This window comes from Sipha flava, unplaced genomic scaffold, assembly GCF_003268045.1.
Source record: "Sipha flava isolate LNK unplaced genomic scaffold, YSA_version1 197_pilon_pilon, whole genome shotgun sequence".
Taxonomy (NCBI): Eukaryota; Metazoa; Arthropoda; class Insecta; order Hemiptera; family Aphididae; genus Sipha; species Sipha flava.
The window spans coordinates 1,139,322-1,155,758 of record NW_020272774.1 but is presented as its reverse complement, the minus strand read 5'-3'; the positions used below and the strand labels follow the sequence as shown (position 1 = coordinate 1,155,758).

General features: G+C 27.9%; 4 protein-coding genes across 5 annotated transcripts; 2 read left to right on the top strand and 2 right to left on the bottom strand.

Moving 5' to 3' along the window:
* The first annotated feature begins 669 nt into the window (after nucleotides 1-669).
* Nucleotides 670-2,499, top strand: LOC112681832 (COX assembly mitochondrial protein 2 homolog). The gene is made up of 3 exons (XM_025552146.1): nucleotides 670-906; nucleotides 995-1,066; nucleotides 2,309-2,499. The coding sequence occupies exons 1-3, from the start codon at nucleotides 826-828 to the stop codon at nucleotides 2,420-2,422; spliced, it is 267 nt and encodes an 88-aa protein (XP_025407931.1). The 5' UTR covers nucleotides 670-825; the 3' UTR covers nucleotides 2,423-2,499.
* Nucleotides 2,500-2,600: 101 nt separating this feature from the next.
* Nucleotides 2,601-7,030, bottom strand: LOC112681831 (4-hydroxybenzoate polyprenyltransferase, mitochondrial). The gene is made up of 7 exons (XM_025552145.1): nucleotides 5,930-7,030; nucleotides 5,596-5,857; nucleotides 5,368-5,534; nucleotides 4,409-4,556; nucleotides 3,168-3,361; nucleotides 2,913-3,101; nucleotides 2,601-2,843 (listed from the first exon to the last, which is right to left on the bottom strand). Exons 1-7 carry the CDS (start codon nucleotides 5,942-5,944, stop codon nucleotides 2,685-2,687), a joined length of 1,134 nt encoding a protein of 377 aa, XP_025407930.1. The 5' UTR covers nucleotides 5,945-7,030; the 3' UTR covers nucleotides 2,601-2,684.
* A 1,242-nt stretch (nucleotides 7,031-8,272) lies between these two features.
* Nucleotides 8,273-11,446, bottom strand: LOC112681821 (splicing factor 3A subunit 2). Its single transcript, XM_025552137.1, has 4 exons — nucleotides 11,303-11,446; nucleotides 9,435-9,613; nucleotides 9,106-9,369; nucleotides 8,273-8,723 (listed from the first exon to the last, which is right to left on the bottom strand). Exons 2-4 carry the CDS (start codon nucleotides 9,586-9,588, stop codon nucleotides 8,305-8,307), a joined length of 837 nt encoding a protein of 278 aa, XP_025407922.1. The 5' UTR covers nucleotides 9,589-9,613; nucleotides 11,303-11,446; the 3' UTR covers nucleotides 8,273-8,304.
* Nucleotides 11,447-11,969: 523 nt separating this feature from the next.
* On the top strand, nucleotides 11,970-16,403 carry LOC112681820 (apoptosis inhibitor 5). 2 transcript variants are annotated; one of them, XM_025552136.1, is made up of 9 exons: nucleotides 11,970-12,361; nucleotides 13,438-13,599; nucleotides 13,660-13,825; nucleotides 13,884-14,242; nucleotides 14,308-14,487; nucleotides 15,472-15,629; nucleotides 15,689-15,920; nucleotides 15,984-16,128; nucleotides 16,207-16,403. In XM_025552136.1, exons 1-9 carry the CDS (start codon nucleotides 12,284-12,286, stop codon nucleotides 16,299-16,301), a joined length of 1,575 nt encoding a protein of 524 aa, XP_025407921.1. In that variant the 5' UTR covers nucleotides 11,970-12,283; the 3' UTR covers nucleotides 16,302-16,403. The 2 variants fall into 2 exon arrangements, with proteins under 2 accessions (XP_025407921.1, XP_025407920.1); XM_025552135.1 differs by having other exon boundaries at nucleotides 11,973-12,361; nucleotides 15,984-16,146.
* Nucleotides 16,404-16,437: the final 34 nt, after the last annotated feature.

Sequence of the window (16,437 nt, the reverse complement as noted above, 5' to 3'; positions counted from 1 at the left end):
GGGGTAGGGCAGACCGGGTGTAGTTGTAACACTTGATATTATAGCTGTATCTTATAAAATAATATTTCCTATCGATTTTCTTCTTATGCCAATACATAGGAATGTTGATTATTTTTATTTTATTGACTATAGGCCTATAATAATAAACACATTAATTGATATATAGTTTGATGACATGATTTATTTTTGTTATAATCTATTACAGTATTGGGGTTAGTTGTAACATGGTGCGGGGTCGTTTAAGTTAGATTAAATTGGTAAGTTAGTAATTAATAAATTATGTTAGAAGATTTTAAATTTATTGATATATGAACGATCAAATATATAATAATATTATCTATTAATTATTATCAATTATTATCAATTAATATAAATTATTATTTTATTAATATATATAATCGAATTGAATAAAAACTTGAAATTTTGATAAAAATAATGTATTTATTCAACTACGACCAAGTAAAATGCAAATAGACAACAAAAATATGCGTTAGAACCACAGAAAATGTGTTAGAGAATATATATTCTGTCAGAACTATCCTACGGATGACGTCACGGTCCAATTTTTCCCACTCCTACTTTTTCATAATTTCTGTATGAGGAATCCTTTATAATCTAAAAACCTGTCCCAGTATTATCTATTGCCATATCATATTTATATATGTTCTTGATAATGGGTGATAGGATAACCGATAACAAATGTAACATAAATTGTATCAAAATAGTTCACCGTTTTTGATAATTATATTTGTTGCGACACAAGTTGTAATTTCTAAACCCTTATAAAATAATTTGGTACTTTTTAAAATTAAAATAGTACGCGTCATGCATCCCGATTTGTCACCTCATTTGCACACCAATGAATGCAATACCTTCACTTTCGAATATAAAGATTGTACCGAAAAAGTAAGAGATTGCCATTATGAAAATTATTTTTTAATTATTATTGTTGGACTAATTCATATTATTTTTTCTATTGACTTGACATTTTCAGCACAGATTTTTAAAATTTCTTGGAAGGTGTGATGATGCCTACAATCGAATGGTTCACTGCTTTCATTTAGAGGTAAATTATGTATTTATTAAAAATTTGGTTGAAACGTTTATACATTAGAATTAGAATCAATTACAAATATTAATTATGTATTAACATCTGTAACTGTAACTCACTACAGTATAAGTTGTCATTTATACGCACAAGAGGTGGCTAATCCCTTCTGCACCTCGTAATATATTTCTGTATTTTTTTTTTATTTACCCTTATTCAATTTACACCTTTAACTGAAATTGATGTTATAATGTATTAAATGATTATGAATTGTACAAGTTAATTTTTTAGTTATATTAAGCAAGAATTATAAATGTTTTATAATCAATGCATTAACACATGAAAAATCTACTTTTTATAAAGCAGTTTCATCTCGTTACTAATTGTTAGATGACAATAAATAAATATAAATAATAATTGATTAGTTGTTTTAATAAATGACCAACAATTTGTTACAAGATACAAAATGTAGACTAAAATTCAGATGTTCCTAAAATAAATTACTTTTTCTTGTTATTGTAATATTATTATTTATTAGGTATATGGTTGTTTTTTTAATCACCATTTATGAAATTTTTTTTAAATATTAAATGTATATCACTCTGCTATAAATATCTATATATGTATAAAATGTTATATATATTCCAGTAAATATTTAAAATTAAACTAGAATTATTGCTAAAATTTTTTGTATTATTTAAATATATTTCACAATTATATGTAAAAACTAAAATTACAAGATATGTACTAATACATATTTTACATAAATGTACTAAATTAATATTTAATCATATTAATACATAAACAATGAGTTAAAAATCTTAAATAGTTAATAACTATGATATTAGTTTTTATGTTTAAATCATATTAATTTAATTTTAATAACAATTGTTAATACAGTGGAGCATTGCTTATCCTCACTACAAAATTTTGTGTACAAATTTATTTTTAGTTTTATCATTTGTTATGTTATTTTTATTGTGTACATCTTATGAAACGTGTTATATTTTTATTTTATTATTTTTTATATTATGTATAAGTATTATAATTAGTATTATACCTAGTAAATTAGTTTTTAATTTTATTTTTAAATTTCTAATGATTGTTTAATTATCCGGCCCGCCTCTCAGTCCCAACTAGTACAGTTAATTGACACTACTGTTTTTGTTCATACAATTATTTATTGTATAATATATAAATCATTTTAATACTTTTAAATTAATAATATTTTATGAACAAAAGTATTTAAATGTTTTTCAGCGATTAGCTAAGCGCCAAAAAAATTATGAAAAATCAATGAAACACCAAGAATTAGTAAGACAAAAGATATTGATCGAGATGAGGGAAGAAAAAAAACAAGAACTAGAAATGTAACTAATTTGTATTTGTTTTGTACATAGATTTTAGGTATAAATATTGATGAATAATTAATGCAACACAATTGTTTTTAAGAGACTAGTTTCTTTATTTTCCTTTGATTTTTAGGAACTAAATTTAAAACACATAATATCAACAATATTTTACATCACAAAATTAAATAGAAAAAGTTAAGGTTAATCCATGTATTCTAATAACTTATAAAGTAACATATTTTTGTCATATTGTGGTAACAAAAAAATTACATATAATTGTGACTTTAATTGGTTACTGAATTTGTTTTTTCATTAACATTATCATTAGAAACTTTTAATAAAGTACTTAACGCAATTCCCAAAAACATAATCCAACCAATATGATTATTAGAAATAAATTTATTTCCGCAATCTTTAGGGTTGTATATGTCCAGCGTATATACCTGTAACAAAACCAAATACATTGTTTTTTGTTATCTTACATTTACTATTAATAATTTATATTTAATTACTTGATTAAACATATGAGCACCAGCTACACCAACAGCTAAATAGTATGGCCAAGTTTGACCAGTATTAACACCACATATTATAAGACTACTTAATGACATAGAGGCAAAAGTAGTTAACCACAATTTTGATTTAGATCCAAAAAGAACAGCGGTTGACTTAATATTATGCTTGCTGTCATCTTTTCTGTCCTAAAATGATAATTCAACATTTTGAATTAGTATTCTATGAATTTTTTGATCATTATATATAATTACTTGAAGACCATAAATAGTGTCATAAAAAAGTGTCCACATAACACCAGCTGCATACAATGGTAAACAGGCAGTAAAATCAATTGAAGAATGAATGGCAGCCCATCCTAATAAAGCTCCCCAATTGAAAGTTAACCCCAATACAAATTGTGGCCAGTATGTTATTCGTTTCATAAGAGGATATAATGTCACTAGAACTGAAAAAAATAAATACTTTAGGTTATTATTATTGAAAAGTTATTACAAAATGTTTAACTATAAAATAATTTTTTAAACAGTAATTAAATATCTTGTAATTAAAAAATTATTTAACTTTTTTGTCTTATAACTTGAGTTGTTATAATGCATTTACCTCATATACAATTTTATTAAATTAATTACCTGTTACCAGTAGGGTATTTTCAATTTTTTTTGGAAGGGGTTTAAATTTTTTTGAAAAAATAAGTAATTTTTAGATATTATAAAAATATTTATAAGGTATGAATTGATAATTATATTATTTTATTATTATTATAAATACAAATTATTTACAATCACATGATATAAAATAATATTCTTTTTCTCTGTACTTTCGAAGAATCTCATTTATGACTTTTGAACTCTTTTTTTTTTCTTGGGAGGTCAAGATCAGAGAATCCCCCCCCCCCCCGAAAAAATATACCACTGCCTATTATTATATAACAATTAATTTAAAATAAAATGTCTATAAACAGTGGCGGTTTTATGGTGAGAGGGGATCCAGTGGGTTTAGATCTCCCCGAACCATGCATTTAGGTTGTGTTATATTATATTTTATATATTTTGTCTTGTAACTAGAATGCTATGCCATGTTTTTTTTGTTTGTGTAAGAATTACATTTTAAGATTTTAAATAATAAATTATTAATGAGTTAAATATTTTTTATTTTCATATATTATAAGATAATGTAAAAGGATCCCTCCCAAAAAAAATTAAACTAACCACCACTGTCAATAAAAATATATTATTTTGTACATATATTAGGTTAACTGAGTATAATTATACACATATAATTAAATTTCACAAAAATGTAAACAATCATAAACAAAGTATTTTTTTTTTTTTTTTTGGAAATTAAAACATTTTCTTTTAAGTATACATAATGAAATAGCAATTTCCCAGACAATTGTTTCACCATAACTATTATCTGCTTGAGTAAAATTACATCAACATAATGCTATATACTAAAAATTACAATTGCTAATAATGAGACAAATTAAGCTTACCTAATGAGCTAGCACCAACCATTATGGTATACAAATTTAACTGCAACAGTACGAGAAGACTTAAACCCAACTGACCAGCAAGGAACACCCATGCATCAAACATACTTAATGATTTAATGACAAGTGGTCGATTTTTTGTTCTTTCAACCTAAAAATGTTTCTTTACTTAAATAAAGACTTATTGTTATACTGTACATACTACATTAATGATAGTGAATCAAAATAAAACTTTTATTTTAAATTTTGAACTTTAATAATACTCAAAATAAACAGATTTATTGAAGTAAGTTATTTAAAATTAATATTTATAAATATAGTTTATCTACCCATTTATCTATTGATTTGAGTATTTTGTTAATGTATAAATTCATATTTATTCAATGAATAATAAACTCCAAATAAGCTCAAAATACATAATTTGTTGTCAAGTTAATAATATAAGTATTACTTGATGACAAATAATGAACCAAAATTAAACTTGTATTGACATTTTTCAGTTTTAATACTCAAATAAACAGACTTATGAAAGTCATTTAAAATTCACAATAGTTAATATAGTTTATAAATAAATTTAAATATTTTGTGAAAATATGAATTTACATTTATTCAACTAACAAAAAGTTGCATATAAATTAAATATATTTAAAGTGAGAGTTCATATTAGTAGCATAAGTTTGAATAATTCAAGCAGTTAGTAATAAAATAGATATCACTACTATTATAGTAACATTACATTAGAGTATAAATTATTTGGAGTCAATCTCTTTAAAAATAATGTTGGTCTCTTATGGGTATACAATTATTACAATCTTAATTTTTTTTCTTTATGTAAATAGCAAAACAGGTGCTTAGAATAGTAATGAGGGAAAAAAATTCAAAATTTAAATTTATGTATGAAGATTTTACTACAGAGACTGTCTCTTTATAGAATTTATACTTTACAGAAGTAATCATATTACACATTTATCTATATCTCTGTCCCACATGTCATTTATCGTACAACCAGCACCTCGCATCATTACAGCTCCCAAACCAAACAAACCTAGCATTTCAAAGTTTGGAAATTCTCCTGCAGCAGAGGCCAGAGCTATACTCCATGTACACGGCCAATATAAAAGCAACCAACCTAAAAATAAAATGTCCGATAAGCAATTTGAAATTATTTTTGTAGCGTACTATGTATATACCAATGGGTCTAGAAAACCGCATGAGTTCTAAGTACGGACTTAGGGTACTGATGACTATTCTGTTATTCTTTGGCTTATCGATTGGTTTTGATTGTTCAGTTATCAGAACCTTTCTGTCGGTGGAACAGCATCGAATGAGTCTCATGGGATTTAGTGGCAGCTGATTGTTGCACAGTGTTTTTCTGCTTTCAGTCAGCAGAGTTTTGCAGTTGACACGGACGCCAGGCAATTTAAGACCGGAGCCGAAGCCCTTAAAGAACGTCTGCGATAACGAACAAAAAAAAAAAAAGGTTTTCACCACACGGATACACTCATGTTCTAGCTGATAACGTACCTGGATAATGATCATCGTCACAACCAGTTGTTCAGGTCTAATTCAAATGCAATTATAATTGGTCCCAATTGATCGTAAACGACCACGAGGATGTCGGGACGTTCATTTTCCACGAATTGTCGGAACGACTGCTATAATTGTTCTACGACGATTGCTGTCCCCAAGGTCGGCGGCGACCTGTGATGATCTGAACGAACGTGAGCGCACAACAGAATTAATTGCTCAGCGCTTGATACGAGAACGGTTAATGTTTTCGAATAAAGCCGATAAGGAAACGATCGTAGTTGCGTAACACCGCCGTTTGACGGGCGCAGGTGGGGTGGCACGACGAAGGAGGAAAACGAATTGTTGTCGAGTTTTCAGTTCCTCTGGGATGATCGATCGGCGGAATCGACCTTTGACGGCATGGAGCCGGTCGTCGGGGGGAGAAAAAATAATAAATTAAAAATTTTGAAATTCTTTTACACCGATAACAACGCGCCGCGGTGTTATCAACGGAACGGAACGAGTTCACGACCCGTTGCGGAGGGGGTGGGCGGTTGCGTTTGCTTCGATTGCAGTTTTTCCTCGATGAGCGGTTCGCGTACATTCCGCCCGATGGCGCTGAACGGCGCACGTTTCGCCGATCCACACAGCCAGCCTGCCGTGGTCTACGTTTTCCGCGGTTTTCTGTCCACGCGTGACCACCGCTGCCCAAGATATCCGTCGGCAACAGTGTACGTGTCCCGTCCGCTGGACACTAACGTTCGTGGCCCCCAGAAAACTGTCGACGGTTAGCATCGACACGCGTCCGTTGAGCGACCCGTACGGGATAAATGACCATATAAAGCAATCCGACCGATACCACTAGTGATTCTTCCAGATTCATATGGGACATGATGAACGGGTTTAAACTTCATTCGTGAAGAATCCTGTGCCTTTAAACTTGTTACGATTTCATCAGGTCAAACCTATCTGATCCCTATTCAAATCCGTGAAGAATCTTCAATTTTTTCATGTCCCGTGATTAACAGTATATTGATGATAACTATGTTGAAAATTTAGAAATTAGCTAATACTATTCAAACGTTATGTAGTGGCGAAAGATTGTTGAACGAGAAAAATCTCTTCATAGCCCTAACATAGATTATGAATACGCTTATTTGTCTATAGGTATTGGTGTAATTGTGGGGGAAAAGTGCTACCCCCAATAGTTTTGAGAGGGCCAAAGGTATTGTTTAGCCCCCTCCCAGATGATTCAACTATACAAATATTTGAATTATATTAAAAAATAACGTGATATATTATTTAACATATTACAAGTTTTATAATATAACTCAAATAACTATATAAAAGTTTTTATTTTAAATTTATCTTGTAAATGTTATTGCAATAATCACATTAATTAAGTTAGGATCAAAATAATCTATTAATAATATTATCATTGCATAAATTTTGAACGCGATTTATTATTATTATCTCGAAATCGTGATTATGACTAGTCTAATGAATATCTATAGACTATACTGTTTTATTGTTATATTTATATCAAAAAATGATTTTTAAAAAACGATACATGAACTTTCTACATCATTCATCAGTTAATTACAAAGTAAATCAACATACATATCTCTATTTAAATGACTTCAAGATACCTTTTTATGATTTATATCAGTAAAAATAAAAAATTGTCTTTTAAACTTTTGTTAGATAAAACTTATTTTCTTTGGAAATATAATTTGAATATAAATTGAATTTGACACATTGAAATTTTGAAAAAATTGTTGATTTTTTTTCTTTCTATCAACCCTATAATTTAAATAAATATTTCTCAACTGGTGTGCCACAATAAATCTATAAATTGTTTTATCAGTATGTATTTACCAGCTTATTATTGATATTCAAGATGAAAACAAATCAAACTAATCGCAGATACATATAATATTATTTATTGTAAGTATGCCTATTGCAGCCATCTCGATTGATCAATTGCATTAATATATTTCACAATAAATAACCCTCTAATAGAGGAACTGTAAATAGTTTACATGTATATATATATATATATATATATATATATATATATATAATATGGTTTACATAATATATGGATTGGTGTGCCATGAAAATTTTGTTGAAAATGAAGTGTGCCGCATTGTTAAAAAAGCTGAAAACCACTGATTTAAATTGTTGGTATTCAAATATTCATAATACACAAAAGTAACATTGCAGCATTGAATAATTTTTATATTTCAATATGTTATTATTACGTTTTACATTTTACGAAATTTAATTTACAAGTTTATTCAATTATATATTTATACGATTATGTTAATTTTTAGAGTAATATAACTAAAAACACAATTAATTTAATTTTTATATATATTTCAATAATTTTATTGACCCATCAATTGAGGTGGTGGAGGTATCATGTTATTCATCATTGATGGTGGTCCAGGATTATACATAGGCGGAGGAGGGAACATATGAGACATCATATTTGATCCAGGTTGATGCACCATGTTGTGTTGTGGTGGTGGTGGTAAAGATGGTGGAGGAGGTTTCATTGGAGGTGGTGGCTTCATTTGTTCAACCTTATATGCAAATTGTAAATAAAACTGTTTGGCTTGAGTATTCCAATGAGCCCAAAATTTCATTTCAGATTTATCTACTTCACGACTGGGGACTTTAAAAGCTATTGTTTCATAAGGTTCAGCAGCAAATAACAAATACTGCCATTTCCTATCCGGTGGTTCAATTCTCTGCTCGTAGGCTGACATGAAACGATGACGTGGTCGCACATTATCAGTTATTTCTAAACATTAAAAAGTTATATAAATAAAACATAACACAGAACTAAAGATACTATAATGATAAAAATAAAAAATTATTTCATACACAAATAATTTATTAAGTTGTTAAATATTAAAAAAAAATGTAAATAGTCGTCTGAAATTTATTGATGCATAAACATTTACAACTGATTTTGATTCAAAAAATAATATTCTGATGTAAAAAAAACATACTATAAAATAAAAAAATACACACATCAATAAAACTTCAGGTAAGAGTTTTTATTTTTATAATCATTATTTAACTTATATTATTTAAGAATATTTTATTATTATTTTAAAAGTATTAATCACAAAATAATTTTATTCTTTTATATATTATAGTTAATAAAATGAAAAACAAACCAGGATAATCAATTTGAAAGAGTAAGCTTTGTTGTCCAGTCTCTGGGTCTTTCTGTTTAGTTACTCGATATCCAGGTCGCCCAATCTTGACAAACTTCTTAGTTTCTACACGAGGTTTTTCAGGTGCTGGCTGTTGTGGAGCATCTTTAGCTTCTTTAGCTGCCCGACGAGCTAAATTTGCTTGATGCTTTTTACCTTGAGTATGTGCTAAATAACTACCCTCATTGTTATGTAGAGTCAAACAAAGCTTACATTCATAAGACCCTAAAAATATTTAATAAATTAAAATTAATTTTTTCTGTTATTAGAATAATAAATTAATAATTTACCTAAATGATTTTTCATAAAATAGGGATCTTTTTGAAGATCAATAGTTTCCAGAGCCAATTGTCTAAGACGTTCACGTCTATCTTTATTAGTTTCTGTCCATGATGCTACGCCACCGCCACCAGTTTTACCACCAGGACGATTTTGGTAATCCATAGTTAAAATTCAATTGTAAATTTTTCTGTGAAAATAATTTATCAAAGTATAAATATATTTTAAATAGGAACAGATCTAAATTATCTACCTCACAACTATTCATTTTTTTTTTTTTTTGAAACAAGTATTTTAGTCTTAACAACGATGGTGCAAAATAAAAAATCAATGAAAACAATAATTTTTAAGTTATAACATTTTAAAATGTGCATATTTTTTTTTTTGTTTCCCCTATATATGATTATTAATTACAGTATTTTACAAAGTCAAAACGTTAATTTTAATTATAATAACTACTGTCTACAGGTAGGGGTCTTCAGTCTTCTTGTTCAGTCGATACAGAAGCTCACCATAGAACTTCAATCAAATATATTCACTGATTTTTTATGAAAACCCATAAAGGATAGATGATAGGACAAAGTAAATACGTTTTAGGTAAATAAATCCTCTACAAGTATTTATATGCAAATTTTAAAATACTATAACTTAAAAACTAACATTTTATACCCATTTCTTTTTGCACCATAACTTTTAAAACAGTGAAATACTTGTGTTTAAAAAAAAAAAAAATTGAAAAGTCTTAGGATAGTTAAAATAAATGTATGCTTTTAAATCACAGTCGTATACACAGGGGATGCAGTGTGTGCCCAGGCACCTTCCGGAATATTGCAAATGGGTCCCTACGAATTACGTCAAGTAAGGAAACCATATTTTAACTGATGATGCTCGAATTAAATGTAATTTCTTCTAAAATATTTGGTAAAAAATAAATATTTCGTGATAGAAAAAAAATAAAACAAATTGTTCTACATTTAAGTGCAAAAACTTCCAATGATAATATAACAGCTTTAATTGACAACAAAAGTACAAATCATAAATAATTGAAGTTATCTTAGAAGAAAATATGAGATTAAAGGAAAACATATTCATTGGGACTAATATACCATAATATCAGGGACAGAACTAGGAGGTGGAAGATGGGGATTCATTCTGATGTAAAATTTTAGAAGGTGTAATATTTGTAATTATTAACAACTGATTTGATATTTTTAACTTTGTTAAATATTAATATTAGGTTAAAACTCAATAAGTATGATTGGAATTGTTAGAAAAAACTCTCCAGAATATTTGATTATTGGTCCACGGAAGGGGTAATTTTAAAATTTTCCCCAGACGTAAAAATTCCTAGTTTCATCTCTGCATAGTATTAAATATAAGACTATAGGTCGTTTATTTCATTATTTATTAAATAAATCCATATGTTTTGTTAAGATAGAGCCCAAAAGTATTGTAGCACCCCTGAAATACAGGTTTGCGTACACCTATGCTTTAAATATCTAGTTAATTGGGGTATTTTGATAACTACAAATTCTGATGTTATTGTACAATAATAAGGAATAAACTGGTATATATTTTAAGGACTTTGGCATGACAACAAATAAGTAGCGAAAAGTAATTACATTTTTTTTTCAAATTAAACAAATTATTTTAAGTGTTGCAATAATATTATGTCAAATTGGATACATATTTCCAAACCTAGAAGTTTACTTTAAAAATGTATCATTAATGGTCCTAAGAGTTTTCAAACGTCAACCATTTGTGTTTATCGACTTTAGAACCAAAGGAGATGATCATTAAACGTTCGCGTTTGAAAACCGATTAAGTCTACGATTGTAAATGTTGTTTGAGAACGGGAAAACGACCGAGTCCAACTTACCAAATATAATACCAACAGCTAGTATCAAATCCCAACGATGCGTAGTAGAATAAGCTTGATCTTATTTTAATGTTTAACAAACAACAAGCACATTTTAAACTCAGAAAGTGAATTACAGATACACAATAGGTATAACATATAATGTCAGAACAATATCACGGCGTCTAATCACAATATTGTTACGATTAGTTATTACAACAGTGCCACCATAATGGCGCGGCACTCTGTTGGCGCGTCTTTTGAAAAAATAATAATAATCCGATGAACATTTACAAATTGCTATTAAACATTAACAGAGAATAATGAAAATCAATGTATTAAAGTGTTCTCTTGAGAAAGCACTGAAAAAATGTGGGTGCTGAACAACCGGTGAATAATTTCCCATCTTAAATTTACGGTCGAAATGTTTAATTGAAATTCGTATTGTTTCATATTGTTTTATTTTGTTTATTTCAGATGTCGTTATAGTTCCATTACGATTAATTTTAACTGATGTGAAAATCTGTCACAATTTGTTCACGTTTTTCGCAAAGAACATGGACTAGAAGTTGAAAATCAATCCGTAGAATAATAGACTAAGGTAATCGGCACATGATGTCAACAGTATTTTGTGTTGCCGTTGTGTAAGTACTGTGCACTTACCGACGGTAACCGCGCTACGGAACAACAATCGGCCGTCGCCGTGTTTGTGTTGATTGTTGATAAATTATTGTTTAACGATTCGCTCGTGTAGATCATTAAAATACTCACGTTTTAGTACACTACTCGCGTTGAACATTTTACTGTCTATTCTTTTCGTTGATTAAATATTAATTTCATCATCAATTTTTCATTTTCATTCCTCGATAACGGATTCTATTCGTAATTGCGATATCGTCATCAAGCGTTTTTTTCCCGTCCCGCGCCCCACCGGACCGTCTGTAAGGCAGTTTAGTGCCTTCTCTACCGACCGCCGTTAAGAGTTCTTCGCGCCGTCTAGCGATGGAGGCCGAAGACAATATACAGAAAATGTATAAATATTTCGGCATACTGGCTGACGCCAAGGAAAACATAGCTGAAGTGAGTCCGAAATGTTTGCCCGCTGTTTATTAATTAAAAATCAGTATTCGGATTTTCACTTATGACTTTTTTGGTATAAAGATAAATTTATTATGTAACAATTATATGATTAGGACAAGAAAATTTAATTTTTTGATTTTATGGTTTTAAAAAGTGATTGATTTACAGTTTAATCATAACTAATGCTTTGAAAACAACTTGGATATAAAGTTAGTTAATACTTTAAACCATAATATATATTAGAGATGTGTTGTTTATGGAAGACCTAATTCAATTGAACTTTTCACTTTAGTAAACGATATAAACTAGTTCATCCTGCATACCGTTCATATCATGAACTACTATATACTATACTAGGGGTGGCGAACTTATGGCATGTGTTGACCAAATTTTAATAGCAAGCATAAAACATTGAAATTATTCAAAATTGTACCCAAAAAAAAAAAAAATTATACTATTTATAAAACGTTGGTTGTAAGAAATTAAAATAAACAAATTATATATGTTTTAAAAATAACAATATTCCTTTTACTTTCATATTTTTCGTTAACTTATGTTTGTGAAAGCTTATTCGTTATAACAAATTTAATTAAATTGAAGAAAAGGAATGTTTTGATCAATGAAACAATTGCTGTTTGTGTTTCACTAATAATGACTAAAATGTAATAAAAATAATATAATAAATCTGTAATTTTGTTTTTAGTCTTTGAAAATATAGTTTTCTTTGGGCACGTGAATGATTTTCATTACCTAAAAAGAAATAATTTGGCACTTGAACCTAAAAAGGTTTACCATCCTATACAGTATACACAACTGTTCATTGTGAACAATGAACGATTTAAAGTTCGGAATGATTAGTTTACTATTTTTTGTGTTTCATTTTTTTAATTTTTAATTGATAAATATCCATGTCAGATTACTTAAATCAATTTGCTTACTTTTAATCAACTTACTCAACTATCTAACCGATACATACTACATTAGTTAAAGATATATATTCTTAATAATCACATCAATATTTTAATATTTTTGGATATCTAATTCTAAATTAAAATTATCTTGTAAATAATTTATAGAAAGAGCCCGAGTACTTGGAAATTTTATCCGCTGTCAAAGGATCTACAAAAGAAAAAAGACTCGCATCTCAATTTATAACTAGGTTTTTTAAGCATTTTCCAAATCTTGCTGCTCAAGCCTTAGAAGCACAACTTGATCTTTGTGAAGATGAAGACATTTGTGTAAGTTTATTAAATTAAACATATTATATGAAAATGTTTAATTGATATTTGTGTACTTAGATAAGAAAACAAGCAATTAAAGATTTGCCTGTATTATGTAAAGAGTCTAAGGAATATTTGACCAAAATAGCAGATATACTTGCTCAGTTACTTCAGGCTGATGATCCGCAAGAATTACTAACAGCACAAAATTCATTATTATCACTATTTAAAATTGATGCTAAAGGTAAATATTTGTGAAAACTATATGAATATTGTAATTAACTGTTTTAAATTTTTTGCAGGTGCTTTAACTGGAATTTTTAGTCAAATGCAATCAAATGAAGAAATAGTTAGAGAACGTTCTATGAAGTTTATATTAAACAAAGTTATGGCTTTAGGTAAAGAAATAATAAAAAAAGATGTTGAGGACTTGATAATTGGTGAATGTAAAAAAGTTATGCAAAATATCACTTGTGAAGAATTCGAAACATTGATGACAATTTTATCATCAACTCATCTAATCAATACTCCAGATGGACAAAAAGAACTTGTTGAACTTTTGGCAAGTACAGCCGAACTTGATCAGTTTTTTAATCCTAAAGATGTAGACCAAGTAAATCGGTTTATAACTTGTCTGGATTTTGCTATACCATTTTTTTCGGTAAATATTTCTAACACTTATTAACTCTTATATAAATAACTTAAAAAAATTTAATTTTATTTCAGGTTCATGTAGAATCCACTCAATTCATTGTTTACATATGTGAATTATTGAATCGTTATACTCTTATAAATGATGTTGATAAACAGTTTATTATTTTAAAATCTTTAGCGGAATCTGTACCGTTTTGTGGTAAACTTATGAATCCTGAAACAGTAGTTGGTCAAGTATATCAAGCTATTTTAGTAAGTATAGTTTTCTTAAATTATTTACTAAGATATTTTGTTTTATATTAATAGAAAAAGTCTATTGTAAAAATGACTACAGTAAAATTTCAAGCATAAAATGCTTCTAATTTTAAATTTATGTTTTGAACAATTTCAAAAATATTAAACATATCAGGAATTTTTATTTTTTACAGTTAACCATTATGCCAAGTGCACACAAATATAACCAAATTAAAAAAAAAACAGTATTATTTTTTTTTATTTACAACTTATTTTGTCTCATTATGTTATGGAAAGTTCGGTTTTTTATTTTATGCGTACACTAGAAATCGGTTATAACAAGTTTCAACTCGTTATATCTGATTACTCATAATAACCATACTTGTAAACATATATTTTAACATATAATCATATGGACTCGTGCCAGGAACTAACCTTTTGCTCGTTGTAAGCAGTATTTTATTCTAAGCAATGCTCGTTAGAATGATTTCTACTGTATTTGATTATTATTAAACCTTGTACGTCCAGCATTTTATTTATTTATATATTATATTCTTAATATATTATGTTCTTAACTTTTTTTGTTTTAAAAATTAATCAGTTTCATGTTTTGTTATGCATGTTTGTATTAATAAGATACTAAATTTTCTTTTATAGTAAAATATGTTAGTAATTCTGCTGACTATAACTATTTAACTGAATTTTTTGAATATAGTTGAAATTGTTCTATTAAAAAAGTAAAATCTTATTGTTATCCTAGATTTCACAACGTTTTTGATTTTTGTTTGTAGGAAACTACCATTATTAGTAAATAGAAATAAATGATTGTCATTTTACTAACTTGATACTAAACATATTTGATTCTGAATGTAGATTTCTAATTATTTAAAATTACTAATCCATTTATATTAAAAATACTATTACTTTGTACTTGATGGTTACAAATATATATTGATTTTTTATTCAAATGTTAAACTCAATAATTTTAATATGCATTTTCAGGATTTAGTGACTGTTCCTGAGAATGATGCCAGTAAAAAAGTTGAAGATATGGATTTACATCGTGTTGAAGCACTTTTATATACTTTTCATAAACTAGGAAGGCAATGTCCAGAATTTTTGAGTAGAGATCCTGAAAGACAAAAGGAATTTAAAAAAAAGTATGCTTTATTGTTAAAAATCATTTTAATATTACTTACTATGTTATTATTACTTTTAGATTGTTATATGTTGGTACTTGTACACAAACATTTGTGAAAATTGTTAGACAAGATTTAAAAGAAAAAGGTGAAGAAGATGTAAAAAATAATCCAGTTATTGAAAAAAAATTAGAAGGATTGAGATTAGCATGTAATATAAATACTTTAATAAAAGAGTTATTTAATATACCTCCTAGATTTAAGGCAACGATTACTTTGTCATGGCTTAGCAGTGCAACTAAATCCAAACTTGTAAGTTATACGAGATATAGTTAAAGAAATTAGTTAATTGTACAGTTGCAATTGTTTTGGCAGGCCCAAATCGTCCAGGAAGGTAAAAAGCATGAACCTATAGTAGTGGATGGAAAGTCTAAACGAATTGATGGCAGTAATAATAGTCAACAGTTATATCAACCTCCAAAGGATAAATTTAGTGCCAAATTCTCGAACAATACAAATAGTAACACTAATACTACTTGTATGATAAATTTCAACAACATCTGTTGGAAATTATTAATTTATTTTTATTTTGTTTTAGATACTAATCGTCGTGGTGGCAGCGGTGCTGGATGGAACAATAAAAGGTCATTTGATTCTAGCAATGGAAATCGTCGTGGATGGCGACCTTACTAATGTATATATCATAAAAAACAACAATTTTGTTTTAAACTTTTGTCTTTGTACTGTTTATATGTTTGACAATTATTAAAAGTAAAAATGTTTGTATGTTTTTCATTTTTAGTATCAATAATCATTAATTATTGTACAT